The sequence below is a fragment of the Toxorhynchites rutilus genome, chromosome 2 (genome assembly GCF_029784135.1).
Source record: "Toxorhynchites rutilus septentrionalis strain SRP chromosome 2, ASM2978413v1, whole genome shotgun sequence".
Classification (NCBI taxonomy): Eukaryota; Metazoa; Arthropoda; class Insecta; order Diptera; family Culicidae; genus Toxorhynchites; species Toxorhynchites rutilus.
The window spans coordinates 248,630,920-248,654,846 of record NC_073745.1 but is presented as its reverse complement, the minus strand read 5'-3'; the positions used below and the strand labels follow the sequence as shown (position 1 = coordinate 248,654,846).

General features: G+C 37.3%; 2 protein-coding genes across 3 annotated transcripts in view; both read left to right on the top strand.

Annotated features, from left to right (window-relative positions):
* Positions 1-23,927, top strand: part of LOC129764871 (Krueppel-like factor luna) — a 118,896-nt gene that overhangs the window by 32,912 nt on the left and 62,057 nt on the right. The gene's annotated exons all lie outside the window — the stretch shown is intronic.
* On the top strand, positions 21,716-23,563 carry LOC129764870 (nephrocan-like). Its single transcript, XM_055764420.1, has 2 exons — positions 21,716-21,862; positions 21,922-23,563. Exons 1-2 carry the CDS (start codon positions 21,834-21,836, stop codon positions 23,471-23,473), a joined length of 1,581 nt encoding a protein of 526 aa, XP_055620395.1. The 5' UTR covers positions 21,716-21,833; the 3' UTR covers positions 23,474-23,563.

Below are 23,927 nucleotides of genomic sequence, written 5' to 3'. Positions count from 1 at the left end.
TCATTGTACACGTCTTCACCCGCCGATTGTTTTTAATAAATAATTTCATTCAAGCATACGTGATAGAGATGTTTTTCTCTGTGTATTTGTTGATTCAATAAAAAGCTTTGAGTTTTGAAGAATCTAGATATTTTTTGCTTAGAGTGTTCATTCCACCATACATTAATATTATTTTGATACATACTGGTCCATCTAGAATTTTGACACAGACATTCTCATTATGAAGAAGACTAGGATTAATTTTCTAATAGCCTCTTCCGCGAAAATGTAACGAAACGCCATTAGGAAGCTGACATTTCATCATCACGGCATGATGGTCAGAAAACGCCACTGCTTTAGTCATAACTGATCTCACTTGATTGATAAAGTCTTGTGATGCGTAGTAGCGGTCTAATCTGGATTTAGAGCTCCCACGAATGAACGTAAAGTTAGTACTCAATTTTCTCTTCATTTCTACATCGTATAGTTTCAGTGCATGAACTAAGGTTTCCAAACCTGTGCAAATATTTGTACTTTCACTGTTTGAATCCGATCTAAAGAGAACACTGTTAAAGTTGCCAACGACAATATTGGTTTTTTTTCTAGATATGTGTGGGATAATTTCAGAAGTGAACATTGTGTTCCTTTCGTTTTTGTATCTTGAACCTGACGCCGCATAAACATTTATGAATTTCATTTGATCTATTGTTACTGAAGTTATTCGTCCATTGGCACTCATAACGACATTTTCATACTCAATATTTCTTCTCACGAGAATAGCTGTGCTATTGTGTTCAGTCCCTATATTGACAATAGCAGCATGAGAGGAGAGAAAACCAAAGTCCTCGAATGCTACCTCCTGTAGAAATACGATGTCGATATCGTTATTCCAAACAAAATCTCTCAGGAGAGATTTCTTTATCTGTATGTTAATAGCGTTGATGTTAATTGTACATATTGTTCGAAGAAATACCATTGTTGTGCTGGACACTCACTCTCAATTCACGTCCTATTCACTCTTCTTCGAAATCGCGCGATTGCTTATTGTACTTGTTACCTTTTCAAGCCCTGTTTTTTTTGTTCCTTTTATTCTTCTGACTACGGAATGTACATTCCGTTTCTTTCTCTGATGATTCCTGGGTGCTGGTCGATCCTGGAGATGTAGCTGCTCGTTTTTGTCCTTGTTTTGGGTCGATTTCCATCGATTCTGGGTTAATAATCCATTTGGGGTGTTCTTTTGCGGTCTTCGTTTGTTTACTGCATTACGGTTGAGGTTCCTCAATTTCGTGTGAAGCAGGAGTCACGTGGTTTGACTTATCGTCATTCTTCCTGGCCAAGGTTTGCATGTTGGCCACCAATGGAGACATAGCTGTGTTAGACAGAGGCATCAGTTTTACTGTATGTCCGAGCATTTCCACTGCCAGAGGTTTGGATAGTTGCCAACTTTGGACAGTTCACCATCAGATGTCCTTCTTCCTTACAATGAAAACAGCGGTTCTTCAATCCATTGTGATAAATTCGTCCTCGGAAATGTCCAATGAATAGATTCGCTGGGATCTCTTTTGCAATTTCCATATGGACACCACGGACACCGCTGAACACATTCAGATTGCACTCAGCTGGGTAGCGCTCTCTTACATGTTGCCTGATTGTTCCGAATTGTCTCAAGACTGAAGCAATGGCCTTATCATCGATCTCGGGTGGCAGATTGAATATTCGTACGTATCGAAAAAATGCGACTGGCCATAGCCAGACTAATCGGTGTCGTTGAAGTGTCGTTGTACTTGAAGGTGTAGATCTCTTCGAAGTGGTTACAGAGTTCATTGAACTTACCTTCATCATGAAACTTTATGAAGAATAAGCCATCATTTTCGTCTTTGTAGACTGAATGCACCTCCGCTGCGGTGAGGTTCAGTTACCGGTAACAAATCTGAGGACTTCTAGATGCGAAGGCACTTTAGCACCGGATTCAAAACACAGTTTCAACGTGTTCTTTCTTACACTCGATTCCATATTATCTATTTTTCAATAGATTCCGCTAACACGCACACACACTGAAGACTACAACGGCAAAGCCGTGTACAATGAGTAAGATTTTTACGAGAGCTATTGGTATAATCGACTGATCGGTCCAAAGTCTCATCCGAGAATGCATTAGAACTTCTTTTACATCAACTATAGATTTTGGTTTTATAGGTCTTATTTTAGAGAATTTTGAAAATTTGTCTGATGATGATATTAACAAGAAGTTTTGGTTGTACACAAATATTATGAATAATTTCAGCGGGATATGTTAGTACAAAAGTTTTGACGTGTATATGCATATTTTTCGGTTTTACAAATTTCACATGTCGATACATATGGCCTTATCTTTTTCTTCGTTCCAGGGGAATCATTTCTGTTTGTATTGAATTTTTAAGGCTTCCGGATGAGAGTAGATTTCTATGGGGGCTCGACAGTTGTTCTATTGTTTGCTTCAATTTTGATTGAAAAGGAGATTTTTTGGTCCAGAAACTGGAAAATACCTTGATATTTGTTAAAAAAAAACTCAACATTTTAGATTTTTGATCAGTTACAAGATGATTGTCTCGAACATGATTTTCGTTAACTTGTGTAAATGTATGCTTCGTTAACGAATTAAAAAATTGGAATATATATGAAAAAAAAAATTACTGCGGAGGTATCAATACTAGCTTTGAGTTGTTGTGATGTGTCATGTCCTATAACGGCATCGAATGTGTTCAACTCTTTCATATGATAAAATTGTACATCAATCTTGCTGTAAGGCCACAAAAATGTACCGCATGGTCGATTGTGATGTAATCTCCTACTGATGAAACGTTAAATAGTTGTTTTGTTTTTCGTCCTCAGGTAGGATAATAAGATTGATGTGGAACAACCTCGGGCGTTTGACAGCGTTTTGATAAGATTGTGAGGGCCTATTACTATTATTTTACCTGTCTTGTTTGAATGGGCCAAAATCCATTGGTTCTGATAATATAGGTTCCCAAAATATTGATTATGTGTAGTATATGGTAAATTTCTGTTTATCGAAGAAAGTAGACAAGGCCTTGGTTGAATACGGAATTTTGTTACCTGTAATATTATTTCTGTACTTTATGTTTCTGAATGTGATACAGTATACTTATGCGTAAGCCAAGAATTTTGGGCTCATATTTTTTGAAAAATCTGAATACGATCATGTCAGAAGTCAAGCAATCAGATAATGATTCAATCGCTCCTAATCACATACTACCTATAAATCGTTCATTAATCCTCTGAAGTATGACATAATTGATTTTTATTAGAGATGTTTCTTGTATTTAATTTCTTTTTTTTATAATCCACCATATATTCTTAATTGGATTGAAATCCGATGGCTGGGGAGCTAATTACACTTTCATACGAGATCCACGAAAAAAGTAGCAGTTTCACGAACATGTTCATGCTGACATCTCTATTTCGTCATTTAAAAATTGATTTGAACGTACTCAAAAACGTATCGACCTTCATGAAGAATTTCGAAAAACAACTTCTATCCTTTTTCCCCGAAACTCATCGATCATTCCTCCTGCAAGCGCCGCTCCCAAGAGGCCGCATATTTCCGAAATCATTTATTCCAACATAATAAGACATTTATTTCAAGATGAAACCCCTTCACAAATCTACAAGTCATTCGTATCATTAGCAAACTGAACCTCTCATTCACCCTCGAAATCGAATTTTCTTAGATATCATCGCTTCCAGGGGGGAAGCAAAAAGACCCCCTTCCCCCGACAACCTGTCCAGGAGTAGTATCCTAATTGCCTCCGAGGGGTTTGCCTCGGTTTGACAACATTAGGATTTACCGTTCACTCGCTTTTCCATCTTCCGACAAATTAGCCGACCGAGGATAATAACAGTCCCAGCGAAAAAGTCAAGTTGTTTCTCCGCCTCCTCGCACTCTCCCACGCAGCGGTCCATCGTCCTCATCGTCCGCGACTGCCTGCCACTTTTCCCTGCCAGTCAATCTTCTAAATAATCCGATCCAAGAGCACACGAATCGAGTCACTAGATAAGTAGCGATGACACGTAAAATCTGCGTGGGGCCCAGCGAATTCATTGAGAGCTGAGAATGGATTTTGGACACCCTATCTCGAAGTGTTCCATACCGGAATACCTTCCCCGTCGGCACCCCCCCTTTCTGCGGGCAAGCAAAAACACTGCGTGAGGAGGAAAAGGCCGCAACGAAAAAAAACTGATTGCGAATTGAAATTTCCCTGCTGCCCGATTCCACTCCATTTTCCACCGGTGAGGAAAGCGAAGTTTGTATTTGCGTAGGCGCTTCACCGAACGCGCAATCATGGGTCGATGAAGCTGGTGCCGCAGAAAAAAAGGTGAATTCGGTTACTCCACTCTCTTCATGGGGAAGAAATTGGTCATAAATAAAATGTTTTACAACTGCCTTAGCTGATTGCAAGATTTCGCAGTATTCATGGAATGCAGATGGTTGTAAATTGTTGTTTTTTTTTCATTGATTTATGATTACTGTACGCCTTGCTCAACGATGCTGACTTGTGCGTGTGATTGCGGATAAGTGAATTATTCAATATTTTTCTTCCGAAAAGAGGAGATTTGTGAGAATGTGTTTGTTTCAAATGTGTGTGTTTCGAATGTTCCACCGATAACAACCGTCAATCACAAAATCGTTGCAAACACAATCGAAGAAAGAAACATGAGAATATGATCGATACATTTAGCTTTTTTTCCATACGAATGCACTTAACATTGCATGTTTCGGAGAAATATAGCTCCCTGGCAAGACTCAAACCTTACGTTGGCATGCCAGCTCAAGCAGAAACATAAAAACCGAATAATCTCGTTCAGCTTTTCTACACCGCATACCAGACGACTAACAGCTCCAATGATCGGAGAATATCTGCTCGGGAAAATGTATATTTCAACCTTCATTGAACACATCGAGAGAGTTCTCATTTTGGTTTCAGCTTTCAAGTAACGCTGCGTGCGTTTGCCCATCTGCCCCTGAATATTTCCGTTCCTGGGCCGTGTGCACGACAAAGTACTTTCCCGCCCGGCACATGGCAGGAAATTCGTTTCCATTCGGTTACACATCCTTCCCGTGGCGAACTTCAGCTGACTTTAGGCGCAGGCAAAAGCATGATTTTTCTTTCTAGCTAAGCTCCACTCACATTTACTTTTGTGGCAAACACTAAAAGCCTATGCCAGAGCAATTGCAGCAGCAGCAGCAGCAGGATCCAGAGCGGGAGGAGGATAAACGCTCGTCTGAATTTTCCGCTCGTGCGTTGGCTCCATTAAATCGGTGAATCCGAGAATTAGCTTAACGGCTGGCAGACATATTTGGCACATGGAAATGCCCTAGTGTTGCATCTCACGTAACGGACCCAGAAGATGGAGCGATTTTTCTCACGCTCGCTTCCTGGTACTGCAGGGGGAAGCTGACAGAGTACGTGCGAATCCTTTCCGCTGGTTGGTAATGTTTGCCTCGGTTCCTTCTTTCGCTTGATGCTAGTGTTGTTTTTAAAGCTAGTATCATGTTGTTCAAAGTGAGTGTTTCCTGGTGAAAGTAGTAAATTTTTTTTATTATTGTAAAAATTTGGGCCCTTAGAATGTCATGTACCGCAAAAAACCTGAGCGTACTTTTTATCGTTAAGATGAATCTCGCAATTCACCTCCAACACTCCGTCACCTGGTAGCAAATTTTTTTTTATTTTGTATAAAAAAATACATTCCGGTCATTATATAGAACCCGGCTAATACTGTTAGTTTTGTCCGATGTGCCCCCAATGAGTGACTTTTGGTTTTACAATTTATAACATTGTTCGAAATATCCATTTGCAGTTACTATCATCTAATGGAAACAACAAAAGGAACCTGATGCTGGGAAACAGCAATCATTTGCTTCGATTTAAAACTTGGATTTCAGTTTAACACTCTCTCTTCCTCTTTGGATTCGGAGTTGAACACTTCCTCTTCTGGATCCAATAACTTAGTGAGTTTTTCTATAATATAATATGTCTAACCCTTTGACGACCAAGCTGTAAAAATTTTTTTTTGACGAATGTCATTGGTGTAATTTTGACTATTGACGCTTAAGACACCCCAATGTTCAAAAATTATTTTTTCGCATCTTCCACTTTCCAGGAAACGACTATTCGAAAAATCGAGCATTGGCCGAAACCAGCAATCTCGTTACAATCGTCGTTACACGTACCGATCACTTCCTCCAGCTCCTACACACACGAAATTCGTACGGACAAAAAATCATTCAGATGTTCAAAAATATTTGCTAAATTTATCGATATTTGCAAACATTCCAATTGCCCATCGACCACTATTTTATTTTTTCAGACAGTCTCAGCTCAATAGAGGCAATCCGCTCAATGAAGGTTGATAAACGCTCATCTTATTTCCTAACAAGAATAAGACAACTATTGAGTGTTTTGGTCGAAAAATTATTCAAAATTACCTTAGCATGGGTTCCCTCTCATTGCTCGATTCCGGGGAATGAGAAAGCGGACTCGCTAGCTAAGGTGGGCGCTTTAGAAGGCACACTTTTTGAAAGGCAACGTTCGATTTTTCAAACATTAAATTTTTCCGGCTGTTATTTTCCTGTAGAAGGCTCAATCGAATGAGTTTTACCCCATATCGCAATGTATGTTCTTTTATCAAAGTAATACTGTAGAAAAAATCACATTTTTTCATATTTTATTGGGATTTTCAATTGAAATTTAAAACACATTCCAAACATGCTTGCTTTAAATCGAATCTATCGCCCAATAAAGTTATATAAAATTGAATGAACTTGATAGTAAGTGGTAGCTAATATATTAAGCTATCTTTAGGTGCAAAACATTACTATATGGTTGCTTTTCAAAGATATGAATAATTATCAAAGTTGCTGTTCGATTTTTCGAACGCTTGGCCTAAAATGGGTTAATATTAACAAACGTGAAATTTAATTCTTTCTCAAAATGTTAATGTTTTTTCATTGAAAATGTAACACTTATATCTACATTTTCTTGACTGTTTATTTTGAATAATTAAAAAACGAAATGCATTATCCAAACGAAAATCCCACGTTCTGATCAGTCAAACCTGTGCTCCTCAAACTGTATCAACCGGAAAGAGCACCTAACGTAGTGGCGAGGTACTATTTCCAACACCACTCAGAACATGCACAATGTGTTCCGTGACCGATGAACATAGCCGTGGGAAACGATGCTATTCGCAACAGTTGTTCGAAAAGAAGATTTTTCACCGCAGGGAATTCGGGGTTTTACTAGTCCAGAAATATATTTCAGAAGTTTGGACACTTTTATTTCCTAAAATCGCATTTCTAGTACATCCTTGACTCAAAACTTCAAACGCATTTTTCTCAAAACTACTTTTTTCAAGCTGGCGTAAACTCAACTGCCCAAATATGCACGGTTGACGTAACCGCCAACACCACACAGTGATGGAAAACGCATTTTTCTTGTTTTTAGCTGGCTAAACATGATAGTGAAAAATTTATATGCAATAGTCTGTTCCTATGTAATAAATATTATCGGTCAAGCCGTGAGCCGGAGGTGTTTTATGTTTGTTTTTATATTAAAAACACTGTTGGCGCCTGCGTCAACCGTGCATATTTAGACAGTCAAGTTCTAATGAACCGATTTGTTCCAAATTTGATTTGAATAAATATTTTTACATCTCTCTATCATATGAACCAATAAAAAAATTCAAAAATATTTGATTCACATTTGATTTTAAAATTTCAAAAAAATGAAATCGTCATAGAAAACATGCTAAAAACGAGTTTTGTTTTCAACCATCCGCCATTTTGCAAAAATATTTTTGGCTTGTCCGAAGTTCATACCATAGTGGCATCTTCACGGATTCATAATCTATTCGTTTTTTTGTTTCCGATAACCTGAAGGACTAGAATCGTGTACGCCATGGCACAACTTTTTAGAACCCCCTCACTTTACGAACTTGTAACCATCCTAATTTTGAATATTTTTTCCTGCTTAGTTCTTGTTGTATTGTAAAAAGATAAAGAAACAAATAATGAAATAATGGATACTAAAAATATTCTTTGTTTTATTTGTTCAAAGCTCAAAAACACGTCCGAAATTCGTGCCTCTACACTATAATAATCCTACGACACTTTAATACCTTTAATTTTATATCTGGAAATCCATTTTTTGTATTTTTTCTTTATTCGAGATGCGGAACATTTTTTTCCGTTCCGTCTCCATCATATTACCTGTATCTTACTGATCGTATTTTTAATTGATGAAGGTCGATTTTATTTTTTAAGTAGGTACTCCGATCTGGAAAAAGTCGAAAGTTCAATTTTTACATGTACGAAAAGCTCATAACCTCAAAAATGCTGTGCCAAAGATTACAATGGGAAATATGGGGCCATTCATTACAGCGCATCTCAGTTATAGAAATCATAGTCAAAGTCGAATAAAACAAAACGCTTTTTCTCGATACCTTTTTTTCAATGGTGACACGTTTATCTCTTGAGCTTTATGGTCGATTTAGCTGAAATATGGCAACAATACATAAAAATGTTCTCTCAATCGCGTAGCGTAGCGGTTTTTAGATTTCATGTTAGCATTTTGAATGACGATATTTGGTACGAAAATTGCTAAAAAAAACATAAATTGGAGCCTTACCCACATTTTTCATGAAGTTTAGATTCAATTACAAATTAATATTCCAGTAGTTACCATTAGTGTCTTCTGAATGGTGATTCAAAAATAATTCAATTGAAATTAACAAAAAAAGAAAATGAAATTTATAATCAAGAAGAAAAATCAGAGTGAAACAAATTGAATACATTTTACATGCGATTGTTTAGAAGATTTAAAAATTACGTTTTTATTAAACTTTTTTTATTTAACGAAATTCATTTCAAAATAATTAGAGATGATACGGAAAATATTTACTATCCGGCCGGATACCGGCTATTAGAAAAAAACCAATAATTTCTCATTTACACAAGATAAATCATATATTATTTTTTTCTAAATTAAATTAACCCATTAACGACCAATCTGTAAAAATATTTGTTTTAACAAAAGCCATTGGTGTAATTTTGATTATTGGTACAACAGGAACCCCAATCTTAAAAAAATATTTTTTCCGGTTTTCCGTTTTTGAGAAAATGACAAAAAATCGAAAAACCTCCAAACAAAACCATTGGCCAAAACCTAAATGTTTGTTCCTATAGGAGGTTCAATCTAATGGTAATTTTCCTAGATCACAATGTGTGATCTTTTATCAAAGTAATACCTTCACAAAGTTTACTTATTTTTGAATTTTATAAGATTTTATTTTTTATTGGGTTATGTGAGGTTATGTACTTTCCGCACATAGTTGCTTTAAACCGAATTCATTGCCCAATAAAATAGAATGAAACTGATAGTAAGTGGTAGCCGACCGACCGATTACGCTTCGCTTCGTGTTCCAGGCCAAGATTCAGAGAACAGTCTTTCACTGTAAACACTACTGCAAGGGGCTGAAAGATAAACCCTAGCAAACTTTAGAAATTTGGGGTACTGTTTAGAGTTTAATGACGACTAACACTAAATTAAAGCTAATGTTAAGATTACAACTAACAGCAAGGACCCCTCGACCGTGCGCCTAACGCATGCATTGCCAACATTTCCAAACAAGACACACAAAACAATTGTGAGTTCCACACAAAAAAAAAAGGTTCCATTACGACAATAGGACACACAGAGTAAACACAGAAATTATTATAGCATCCTGAAATTTGCATGCAAAGTAGGAATATACATATTTATATCTAAATTTATTCCTACTTATACTAATTTACTTTAAAACATAAGTTTCCTAATCGTAGAATGAGTTAAAAATTATATTTGTTGCTGTTTATTGTTGATTGTGAAGATTAAAAGTAAGTAATTGTTGTCATTGTCCATTGTTCTGTAAGCATATTAATTTAAAAATGAAATATGTTTATAGCTTCGAGCTAACTTTGAGCAGAACATCAAGTTTACTTCGGGGAATCCGAAACTTCAGCAACACGTAAGGAACGTTATTACGATCGATTCGAAATGTTTTCTCATAATAGTTGATTTCGTTGGGATTTTTCTCCTGAACGCTGACTATCATTTTCATTTATAACTTCGTTGACACTGTCCCAAAAAGTGTCGTGAGCTTCACGTTTAATTTGATTTGTGGTGAAGTAAGTGTACCCTTTCTCAGATTATCATCCCTGAAGGAAGTTCCAAGTTTTTTAACTCTTGAACGAAAATAATTTATTGACATTCTTCGCTTATTTGAATTCGTAGTGCTTACTCTCACTCGACTAGTATTTAAATTGTTTCAATATATCCACAAAGAATTCATCATTGTAATAGAGAACCCTTAACAAAAAGTAGAAGCCTAGGGCCTAGGGGCACGGACGGAAGTTTGACGTAGAACTGGGATCGTTCAAAACAATTGGTTATTTTAAATGTAATTCTTTTCATTGTTCTGTTAGTTTACCTCATTTGAAACTCTAAATAGTAGCCCTGAAAAGGGCCGTTTGTTGTATGTACTCATAAACTTCAAACGGTTTGTAACGAACAAAGAAAGACAATAAGCTTCTGGCAGGAAATTCAACAATGTTCGTTTGCAGACTATCACAATCAAGTTGTATTGGTTCTACTGCTCAATCTATCATAGAAGGAATTGAGTCAGAATTATGAATTTGAGTCATGAAGATTATTAACATTTCATTTCGTTTTATTTTTGTGATGCGATGTAATGCCGATCTCAATAAATCATGATAATCGCTGCCTCCTCCTAATTAATGAACGATCACTGTATGGGTGACACTTTTCTCGTTGCCTTGATGAAATCTTGCATGAAGTTTGAATGATGCATAACATCTTGCATCTGATTACTTTAACATCTTGATGATTTGTTACATAGAACGAATTATTGCACTCAATTTTGTGTTACATAAAACTTTCATGGGAACGAAGTTGGAAGAAAGAATGCATAATACATGATTAACCTTCGCATCCGCTCGGAAAACATACCTCTTTTATTTTCTAAATTGCTCACTTGTTTTATTATTCCACTATTGATGCCTCCGGCGAAAAAAATGCTGGATAAAATATGCCGTCTAATGGGAGTTATTATAACATATATCGTAAGAATGATTCTGCGTAATATGCATTTGAAAACTCCTAATAAACGTTACATTTTTCGTAGAGTGACCCGTCTATATAAAAATAAAAGACGTCAAAAAAATCTGTTCAATATTCCTTGCACAAAATTTGATGTTCTATTAAGGTATTTTCATTTTATATGGAAAATTTGATCATAGTTCATTACTTTTATGTAAAAATGCGTTCATTACTCCCTAAAATGTGATCCTTTATTTGCTTCATGCACACATGATTTTTTTTCCAGTTTCGTATTCACAAATTAAGTGCCGAATATCAGGTTGCCGGATATCCGGTATCCGTCCAAACTAGTATCCGTTTCATCTCTAAAAATAATTCATACATCCAAAATGAATTGAATTGTAATTTCACGACAAGTACGGATATAGATATAGGGTATTATTCATGAACGATCGAGGATTTTTCCGGGATGGATGGATTACGCATGTTTTTTTCTGTGTGATCATCTGTTCTGATCCAGTTGTGCAGTCCACTGATTATTCAACAAGAGCCAAAGGTTGTACCGCTCATGACAACTCTACACGAGCTGATGATTGCGCCGCCATTCTATCCTGGATTCCTTGAGTCGAGAAAGACGCACCACGCTAGATATGGGGTACAGACTAAGGGGGCGTTGCTGATTAATGGTCAGCTGCATACCAATAGGAAGTATCCCGTGTCGGGCACACGTACAGAGCATCGAAGACTGCGACATACCAATTATGAGAACACTTGTAATACTAACCTCGAGTCAACCGCGAGTAATCGGTTACATATTACTAACATAGTCTAAGCAAACATTGTCAAAATATTGAACTCCCGGCCCCGTTAGGCTGACGCCATATGAGCCTTAATAAAATATATATTTTGGATAAAAAAAAAAAAAAAATCTGTTCTGAAATGCGCCAAGCATGGACAACTTATAATGCATTTAGTAAAATAGCTATACAATGGGCAATTTGAAAATACAATTTGTCAAAAGTTGAAATTTATTGCAAATTCGTCGAAATCAGCATAAAAATAGAAAAAAAGATATATATGTCTTAAAATTGAAAAAACGTGTTCTTGAAAAGTTAAAGGTTTATGGAGTTTGGAAAAAATAATATAAATAATGCCGCGAAAAAGAAAAAAAAAACTTTTTTTAAAGGTTTTGACTAAAAGTAAACGTTTAAGGTGCAGTTCAGTATTTTTCATATGAAGTTAAAAACCTTAAAATTTGCTGTAGGAGTTCGGAAATTGGTTCATTTTTTAGTTATTGCGTAGCTATTTCTACACCCAAACTAGCGTTGGCAGAAAAGATTTTCATCTCCGGCAGAAAAAAAATGCTTTTTCGTGTGTCTGAAATGAACAAATAAAAACACCTTTTTCCAAAGCTTTGAAATGTTTGTGTGTATAGGAGCAGACATCTCTTTCTCTCAGACTGAACGACAGCTTGGGATTGTACCCAAAAAAAATCAAAACGATGTCAACGGGGATCGAACACCAACGCTGGCTGAAGTGCGAGGCTGTTTTACACGACCACACTATCCAAATAGCCACTGGTGCTTCTGCATAAATGCGTGATAATATGACACCTTATTATAAAATGAAGTTGGAAAGCGGAGAAAAAGGAGAGCATAAACGTGTGTCTATATCCTTTCCGGTCTGGGCCGTGTATGTGGCAAAATATGTGAAAAGCTTTAATGCTTATTCGCAATGTGCCTCTTGTTTCGCTTCAAATAGCCACTGGTGCTTCTGCATAAATGCGTGATAATATGACACCTTATTATAAAATGAAGTTGGAAAGCGGAGAAAAAGGAGAGCATAAACGTGTGTCTATATCCTTTCCGGTCTGGGCCGTGTATGTGGCAAAATATGTGAAAAGCTTTAATGCTTATTCGCAATGTGCCTCTTGTTTCGCTCGCTCATATTGCTCCTATATTGCTATAGCATACGTAATATACAAATGTTATACCAGTATGGAAGAGTAGCACATTTTCTGTTATTTTTAAGCTCATTTAATGTAATAAATCGGGATGTCAAAACATGTGATTAAAATTAGTTTTGGATGCTAAAATATTTTGTATTGCACATTGATTTCCATTTTTTTCCCTAAAACAAAGTGCTGAGGGGTTTCACTAAACTTCCTAGAACGTACTACTGACAGATTGTTGTAAATGTTTACATATATTTTTCGCAAGAATGGGGACCTTTTTGTCTATAAGAACGACTACGTAGTATCTTTCGCGTAAAAAGCTAATGCCGCCTGTTGTATACGCTAACTGGAATATCGCAATACCGAAACAAGTATGGTTATGTGTGAATAACTTAGTATACCGACGTATCCCTCCCACAATCGAGGCCACCGAACATAACTCACCAGCATCGTACACAAACGACGACTGAAAACGTTGCGCCTTCATTCACGCTGGTATATTGCTAACAGTAGCTTATTAAAATCATATTTTATGTGATGTGGCCCTCCAGCAACCGAACGAGCATGTGAGCATCTCTCGTGTTGGCCTCTGCGAAAGAACACAAACACAAAACTTTGCTACTTTCTGTAAAGGCTGCTTGCTGCTCACGGAATGTACAAATACACTTTGCGTTGGCCAATTTCCAACATTCTTCACCCCCACGCTTCCACGGCCATCCGATGCGTGTAGTTGATAACAAGAAACCGTTCAACTGAATGCGCAAAAACCGCAAACAATATAACCTCAGAATATTTTTGAGCGCACAACATAGAATGCCATTTACAACCTCTTGGGAAGAATATTTCGTCGAATATGCCCCGATTGCGGACGGAGTGTGTGGGCGGGGACAGGCCACGTGCTCGGTTTTTAGACAACCTCTGACCTCTAATGCTCTTAAAATCTGATACTCTATGCGGATGCCGAACGGCTGACTCGCTTTCCTATACTGTCTTCAACATGAAAGTATTTGACAGGAAGGAGAGTGAAATTGCTGTTGAATGCCAAAATCATGAACACTAAAACATGTATCAAATGCTGGGGGCAGGCTGTCAGCACAAGAGGTTCAAGAAGGAATAAACGTGAATTTCTGCAGTAATTCCTGCAGTAATTAAGCCGTCATAAGTTGAATTACTTTGAAGAAAACAGACGCAACGGTTTCGCCCATACAGAAAAGTGCTCGCGATGAGTGATCCACAAGCAAATTGCCAGAGTTGTCAGAACGTTAGCGGGCCAGTCACTCAGTCACACACAGTACCTTCTCCCCAGAAGGGAATCTCTCAAAGGAAGTGGAAGGATGCGGACCAAATATGCAACATGGAGAGGGGGAAGCAGCTGAAAGTATTTCGTGCTACCCGGACAGAATCCTCTGAGGAAAACAAAATGAATTCATAATAACGAAAGCGAGGCGGAATATTTTAGATTTTTCATTAGCGGAAAATTTTTGCCCGAAAGCAAAACTCAAGAATGTCTTTCATATCATTTCATTCGTGTGCCCAGAATACGTTGATGTAGTGACTTTTCCCCGTTTCAAGCAGACTTCAAAGTCAGTCGGATTCACATTCGCCAGCGGGCACAAACATTCAGCGGTGTGAATTTCCTACTTCTCGGGGTGGGTGAGCTAATCGTATTCCACTCGAAACGTTCCAATTACACTTCGGGATATCGCCTTAGTGACGACGCTACAGACACGCAACAATTATGTAAAATTAGACGTCCATACCTGTATTGAATTACAAAATCTTAAGTTGAATTTCTCTTCTTTTCTTTCCAGGTACCTTTCCGAATGAATCCAGTGCAATCCGAATAATCAGAATGGGTAATAAATAATTCGAAAAATCATTACATCTCGAATGATTCCTCCTCATCCGTCTATCCATCTCAAACAATGAAAGTTCACACTTAAATCAATTTGTTCGTTTGCCCGGGGCACCGGATAAGCCGGTTCTGGCGGCCGGCGGAACACCAGGAAGACTCAATTGTGGAAACACAATATCGCTGCCGAAGATTAATAGAGTAAAAATTTTATCCGGTACAGCTTAATGAAACTTTCCGCTCACTTCCTCTCTCTCTCCCATTAAGGGGTTCATTTTACCCTCATAGACTACTGCCGGACGTTGAGTTTGCAGAGCCTGCCCTCACCCGAACCCCGATTCCGACGAACCAAATCGACAGAGAACCCACACTGAGTATCAGCCAGACAGCCATCTCGCCTTCTGACCAAGTCAGTGCAACGAGGTCCATAAAATTTATAGCTCTTTTAATGGATAATCATATTTCATTGCACATTTTAATATTAAAAAAAAGGCGAGAAGTATATTGCAGAGAAAGCGGAAAATCCGGAGCCTTCACTCGAGCGCTAGTGGGCTTCCGTTACAGTGATTTAGAACTTCACTAAACGGATCAGCCTTTCAGCACCGCTATGTCATCCTCCTGTATCCTCGCCGTTGCACATTCGCTGGTGCGGGTTTACTTTGTGCTTTAATGGCACTCAGTTGTACTTTGGGCGTTGATTATCGTGATAATGTTACACTCATATCGCCCAGGTTTGCGTCTTCGAATAGAACCATTTTCATTAAATCTACGGGTGATCTGGGTGTGGTCTTAGTACAGGGTTGACTGATTTAGAAATTTGGCACATTTAGTCAGTTTGCTCTGCGAAAACAATCAAACTTTTTCGGGAGTTATCTTAAAAAGGTTACGAGATCCACTTCGCGTGGTGTCATTTGAGTCCAGTCTTCGAAACAACAGGATCCCTCTTAGGTCAACCGCATTCTTCTCAGTGTAATTGTCACGTCACAAAGTTATATTAGCAGAATGAGTGCAATTTATTCTAGGTGTAAAAATGAATCTATTCTTCATTTGCAATCAATTTCTAAGGAAAGGATTAACGATCAACGACCCGTTTTAATTATGACGAATTTCACGTCAACTCATTTTAGGAGTAGGCAGCACTATCTCAGATACAGGAAAACCTGTTTTTGTGCGGTTGCTTTTTGTGCGATTCCTCATTTGTGTGACTGCTTAGGTGCGACATTATTATTTGTGCAATTAGTTTGTGTGAGCCGATGTCATAATGAAATCGCACAAAAAAAAAAGCCGCACAATCGAGGAATCACGCGAAAAGGGACCGCACAAAAACAGGTTTGTCTGTATACTATTTCAGCTACTTTTTGAAAACGGCTAAAAAAATTTGGGGTGCACTTGTAGATCTTATAGTTTTTTAATAGAGATTTTTCGAAAAAATGTTGAAAAAAACTAAAAGTTTCAAAAAAAAAATCAAACAAAATCTATAATTTGTAGGTCTTATAGACCTATTTCAGTCGAAAAATGAAATGTAGGAAATTATTCATGTTTTCATTAAATAAAATGAAAGAAATTTTGAAACAAAAATTTATTGAAAAAATTTTTTTTTTAAATTATTTTTTTTTTCGAAAACATGTTTTAAAAAATTGTAAAAAAAAAACAAGATATGAATAGCCCATACAATTTCCAACAAGTTACCCATACATCGGAAGATGGGCACCTTTACAGGGGAAAAGTTTTTCTGACAACAATTTTTTTCATGTTTTCTTTGAAAAATTACTATTATTGTTTGACTCGTAACATTTGTATGCATAAATTATCGCGATTCACATATTCTGCAAACTTTTTTCGTTGTTAGTTTTGCTTTTTCAAAAAAAAAAGTGAAAAGGCTGCTGTTAGAATAAAAATTCCGATGTATGGACGACTTGTTGATACTTATATGGGTTATTTCACAATTTTTTTTAAGAAGTTAAAAAAAATATTTTTGAGAAAATTTTAAAGTTCAATTTTCACAAAAATATTTTTTTTTTAAATTTCAATGTAAAAAAAATTATTCTTCAAATATATTTTCATGAAAATTTAAACGATCTTTCTTTGACTGAAATTTTGTAGAGATCTACTGTCATCCCGAAAAAAATTTTTTTGTCAAAAATCGGCATTCTGGGTTTGGTTTTTTTTCGGAGTACGAAACGAAAAGTATGGTTTTGAGTGTCAATAAAAATAGTTATATCGAATTTTCATTCAGAACTTGCTACGAAATGTTAATATACCCTATGCAAAATATCAGCTCATTCCGACTTCATTTACTGGTGTCACAAACGTTAAAATATGAGTTTTATTGAAAAATGAAAAATCACCAAAAATCGAGGTTTCCAAAAATAAATTGATGCCAAATGTCTTAAAATAGCACTACTTGTCGAGATTTACAGTTATCTCGAATTTGTTTTGTCATGAAAAATGTTATTTGGCATTTGGTCGTTTTTCGCCTGAAAGATAGATTTTTGACAAAAAAAATTTTTTAAGATAGCTGTAAATCTCGACGTGTCATGCAATTTTAAGACACTTGGCATAATTTTTTTGAAACCCCGATTTTTTTTCGAGATCACAGAACTAGATCTCGGCGTTTCATGCAATTTTAAGACATTTGACATAAAAAAATCGAAAACCCCGATTTCCTTTACTCCCGCCTTGGCTGATTTTTCGATTTTCAAAAAACTAAAACTTTGACCGCTTTGCACCACTCTCCCTTAAGTGCGGTTGAGCTGAAATTCGGCAAAGGGTGTTTTTGTATAGGGTAACTTTTTGAAATTTTTCCCATACACTCATTGGCACCCTAATAGCGGTATCCTATCAATGTATAGAAATAAAGATCCTAATCTTCAAGTTAAAATCAAAGTTCGTTTAAAAACATTCTCGAAAAACTTCATCATTAGGCTTACTATCGTCAAGATATATTTTCAATCGAATATTAGATTTTATTGTAACATGTAAACAAGTAAAGATTTTCATTAATAGCCAACCGATACAGCACCGAAATACGTTATAGTTCAGACGATTAAATCGCATTTTTCAGCTGGAAATTTTCAAGATAATATTCAGTTCTGGAAAAAGAAATTTAACGTACTTCCCATAAAAATTTTTTGATTTGTGCTCGTTAGAAGGGTCATTCCACACTTTTTGTTCATTCATTTGTAAGTAAAAAGGGTGTCAAAAATGGAAAAAAAATTCTTTGAAAATCTCAGCCAGGCGGTTCAAATTTTGAATGATGTCCCGACACTGTTACCTCTAAGTTCATACAATTTCGGTTTTGTCGATTCCGTTCAGGTATTTTCGATGTTGAAGACATGCCTTGCACAGGTAAAGCATCTTCGATGAAATCATTAAGATCACAGCAATGATCAAGTTATTTTCAACAATCGCCTAGAGGCTCAAAATCGACGTTAAAAAAGCGTTAACACGTTAAGCCCCGATTTTTTCTTGCTGCGCTTTCCATTCAGCCCGCATCAAGAGCGTTTGCACAATATCAGTGCCGGTCCCAGTTCCCAAAAACACTCATTGTATAAATAGAAAATAGTCAGCAATTCGACTAGAAAGTAGTCTAATTTTGTAAAACATCCGGAAACAAAAGTATATATTTTTATTTTATTATTTTGTAACTGTCAGTTCCAGTCAGTCAGCCGTTTCCTATCAAAAAGGTCATCGTCGGCCCCTAGGGACCGACGCTGGGCTGAACGTGTTAAACATTTTGCATAATATTCCGATTCGTGTTTAATACAGTTTACGCCAAAAATAAGGGGTTTTTCCTCCCTAATACAGGTCGGACTCGATTATCCGGCATTTTAAACTAGATTATCCAGAGTATTTTAGTTTTGATTTTTTTTTTTTTTTGAGCAGATATATTTTGTTAAGGCGTCGTGCACAAATAACGTAATTTGTGCACGGCGCCTAATATACTTTATAAATATGATTATTTGAACAAAATTGAACGTAGCTAGGTAGAGGAAGGGCTGGAAAAGGGGTTGTTCCAGTTTCGATTATCCGCAGTAGATTTTTATGCGTTGAAATTCCAAATTTAAATGAATACGTTGATTTAACATTTAAACATACCTAATACGATAATTCAATGAAACATGAATGTAACCAATATGAGCAGTTTTAATAATCGGATAATCGAGTCCGAGCTGTATATTCCTTTTTCAGGCTATAATGTTTATCAAAAGAACTATATTACTCTCTCTAATGCTTTACTATGTTGTTAAATATGATTCCTATAGTTCTTGAATTTACTTTTTTGTTCTGTTATCAAATATGTAGTTAAACGAGTAGTTAAACGAGAATATGAAATGTTTTCTATCAACACTAGTTTGGTTGCACCAGTGGTTGTGTAGAACAACCTATCAACCTACTACCCAGCCGGCCTGGATTCAATCCCTGCTTGACATCGTTTGGAATTTTTTTTTTGGTACAATTCCAACCTAACATTCAGTCTGAAAGTCGCACCTTTTCGCTCGCAACTGTCGAGCAATTTTTCTGAATATAATCAGAACAAAAATAAGTTTCGAAATCGTGCTAATTTTTTGACAAAATAGCGGCCGTTTGAAGAACAAAATGCGGTTCAAAATGTATTTTCTCACGTTTCCTGATTTTTAAGAAATAGTAAAACTTAAAAAATTTATTTTTTTAGGTTCTTGCGATAGGGAGATGCCTACAGATTGTATTCATATAAATTCGACACGGATCGGTTCAGTTCAGGCCCAGAACTTGAGATATAGTGTACGCCAGTTTGAAAAAAAAACTAGTTTCGAGAATAACGCGTTTGAAGTTCATTGTTGTGGCCGTATCAGATTAGATACCGCATCACTAAAATGGCTCTAACTAGGTAAATAATACGATTTTTGATATGTCCTTTCTATGGTATATTATTGAATGCCTAAAGCACAGAAATATGAAGGAAAAAAAAATGATTTTTTTTTCAAATTTCTCAACTAGAATACTGCCTTAAATACACGCGGGGAATAGGTACCTTGTAAAAAATCGAGTTAATTGGAGAATCCGCGTTAGAACCGTGTCAATTGGAAAATACGCGGAAAGAACAGGTTAATTAGAAAACCGCGTAAACAAATGTGGGTGTACAAACATTTGATGCAAAATATTTTTTTCACCAAAGCGAAAATTGTCTTTAGTATGCTACTTTCCTCGAAGCATCAAAATACACAAACTTATTTCAATTAACTATTATCACTATGATCTTAAAACAAATCAATCGTTTCGGTAGAATTTTTACCAATTTTAAAAACAAAAGTTATTATTGATTCGTTGCTCCTTTTTCAGTTTTCGACCGATGCACAAGAATTTCTACGCGCTAAGTGATATTGGATTTGGACCCTCATGTAGTTTCAGTCCGAAAAATGCATTATTAGGAAATATTTGTACATATTTTTGTGGGAACGTTTGGAAACAGTTGCTTCAACAACTTTTAGTTTGTTTCCAAATTCTTGTCATGCAAGAATGTATACTCATTATCCCACAATTCATCGTATTGGTTTTTTTTTCGAATGTGAAGAGCATGGTTTGTCAGTGACAAGTAATGATTTTAATTTTTGAATCGCTCTTTTCATGTTGTATACGAAGGAGCTCAATCACCGTAATGTTCTTCAAATAATGGATGAACTTCTACTTTACTTTTTTCGGATCAATGTGATGCTTTCGTACTCCTAACTGTGTTTTTGTAGTTTTTATTACTAAAATTATTTACTATATCATCTAACTTTAGCGGGTGGAAACTAAGCTAAACCCGTATTATTTCGGATTCTTTTGAATGAATTGCCGTTAAACTTTCGAATATTTTCTGTCACAAACGAAAATATAGTATTTATTCAATCTTCGGTTTTTGCCCAAAAAGCTTCAAGGATCTGGTAAAAATATTCACACGTTGAATCGAGGCCCTACATCCATCCATTTCGGTTGTACTCGAGGCTGTGAAGAGTTCCTCTGAGACACCAGTAAACATCCGGCAGACTTGAGCAGCCAACAGAATTAACCCCTTGGCGGGAAAACCTCCTCACCATCGAGCGTTCGAGCATGAAACAAATCCAAAGCAGAGCAGGGCGAAACGGGCGAAACTTTAGCCCGGAAAAGAGAGATACACATATAATATAATTACAAAATACTAGACTTCACCATTAAATAAACATTGAACTGAAATAGTGTTATTTTCTGTCTCCGACGAATCGTCCGGGGTTCCGCCTGCGATGAGTGCGTGTGCTCCGCTCTGTTTGAACATGGTGCCATTATCGGAGGAAAACAAACAACTTTCCAGAGCACCCTCGTGGGTGCTTTTCCGACATTGCGAGCGGGAGGTTGGCTGAGTGATTTTTGGAAAGGCGCAGTAACACAGGAAAGTTTGACTCGACGGGGAAACAATCGGACTTGTTCAAGAAGAAGCGGCTTCACTCGGAACAACTCGAGCCGACGTTTACACTTCCGGATGCGTGTGTGTGAGAGAGAGGCACTTTTCGCGTTGAGATTTTATCTCCATTACAGCAACACCTGTGGGATGATGTTTATGTTCAGTGACAGGGTCTTTAAAATGTCCCTAACCCAACTCCAGGGATAAGCCTTCCTGTTTGTATATTCTTGAAGAGTGAAATTTTACACAGGAAATATTCTAGGCGAAATTCAAGACAACCGTTCAGTGTTCAACTTTAAGCTAACTTAAATGTAAAAACATATTGGTGTGTATAGAAACTGATCGTTTCGGTCGGTGAAACACAACTGCTGGCACCTTATGAACAGGCTGTTTGAAAACGATTAGCCTCTATCACTACATGTGTCCAGCGCTATCGGCTTTATTCAGCAAATCGGTTCATTAATATTCATTCCACACTCAGTAAACACGTAAATGTGGACCAGAGTGGCAATACTTCTCGGGTAGACTCAACACACCATTGATTGTGGAACAGAACCTAATCGTTTGCTAACAATTCCAGACTTTCCCTTGCGGTTGTCAAGGGCCAAGCAACGAAAACATCGATCCCATTGACGTGTGTTCCCCAACAGAAACCCGGAACATGTCTGCTGAAATCTATTAAAGTTCAGGAGAAGGATGTCATCGATACAACGGCGCGAGTTTCTTCTGATAAGGTGTTGCTGTTCGAAAACTCCCAACTGGAATACCTTCCAGACGTTCTATTTGGCAAATTTCCTATGGTGGAAACACTACAAGCTACCGCGATCGGACTGAAGAAACTTTCCTCCAACACGATATCAAAGTGGCCATATTTGAAACATGTGGATCTCTCCGATAACATGGTTGGAACCGTGCCGGACAATGTCTTCGGATTGTGTCAAAATTTGGAGTCGATCAGAATGGCCAACAATAGGTTGCACCTTCTGAATGGTATAACTCTGATGGGTTGCAACAAGCTTAAGCAGTTGAACGTTTCATCCAATCAGTTGATTCATATGGACTGGGAACCCGCCAGCGGTCTGCGCGAACTTGAGCAAGTAGATGTGAGTAACAATCTGCTACCGGCGCTAACAATTTCGAGGTATTTGAAAAAAATCATCGCCCGAAATAATCACATCCACAAGCTTACGACCGATGCGGGATCGTTCATTTTCATGGTGGAATACTTGGACGTCTCCAGGAACCGGCTGAACAACATTGATACGCTTGCACGCTTCGCTAAGTTGATCCACATCGATCTCTCGTACAACCGTTTGTTGAGTGTGGATTTCGCACTTTTCAAACACATGCACTCCCTACGCGAACTTAATCTCGCAAACAACAACATATTCGAGGTGGCGACCTCTGACCACAAGCCGATAACGTTGAGTTTAGTGGACCTGTCAAACAACGAATTGACGCGTTTGTTCGCTAACGATAGCAAGGGAATAAGTTCCACGGAAAAGCTACTGCTGGAAAATAATTTCCTGGTTAGTTTTGAGGTAACGAAAGGTTTGGCCAATTTTCCTAGGATGCGATCGATCTCACTCGGCGGTAACGATTGGGTATGCAATGACATTGAAGCGACACTGGCGGAGCTTAACGCGAAGAAATTGACTGTAGTCGCTACAAGCCAGAAGTGTGCTCCTCATCAGATTTTGAAAAGCGGGCTGTGTTGTCGAGATTTGGGATCGACGTTCGATGAGCTCGTTTTGCTGAAGTCCGAGAAACTAGCCGAAATTCAACGAAATTCTCCTACTAAAGGCGGATCATTTACATCAACAGTGAAGCCCACATTCGCGTCCGCTCCAGCTGCGACACAGAAATCGAATGTGAAGGTGTCCTCTCCGGTCAATGCTCCGGTTAGTCAGACAAATAATGCAGAAGTTGGGAAACTCACGAACTCATTTAGCGATGCAGAAAAGCGAACCGCAGCAACTGATGCACAGTTGGTAGCATTGCGCAACGAAAATACGGCTTTGAAAAGCTCCTTGAAGAGAACCCAGGGAGAAATTAGGACGTTGAACGAAAAACTGACCCGATGCAAATCTACTGTGAACCAACGCACAGGGCAAACAGTGCTAATTGACTAATCGAAGTTGCAGTTGGATGTAATCTTTTTTTTCCAACTGTACCTTGCATAAACCAATAAAAACGGTGGAACTCACACCATATTCTCCAGATCTCGTCCCCACAATCATTATTCATTTCCTAACTTGAGAAAAATTCTTATTGGGAATAAATTCGTGTTTTCATTTGCAAAAAAAAAACCAAAAATATATAAAAGATGTTTTCTAAGCTGTTATCACAGTGTTGCGGTCGTTTGCCTTCCAATGGTCAGCTCATATGCATTTAATCCAGTTGATAGCGTTCGTCTGTGACTGTTGCTGTCAATTTAATCAAATTATAATACAATACGTCAAACTGAATTTTTTTTTATCATGTCTTTCGATGGAACAGAGTCCTAATTACACATGTTCACCCATTGCATCCCTCGAAATGTATTTTATATAATATACGAGGTCTGTTCAAAAAGTACCGCGAGTC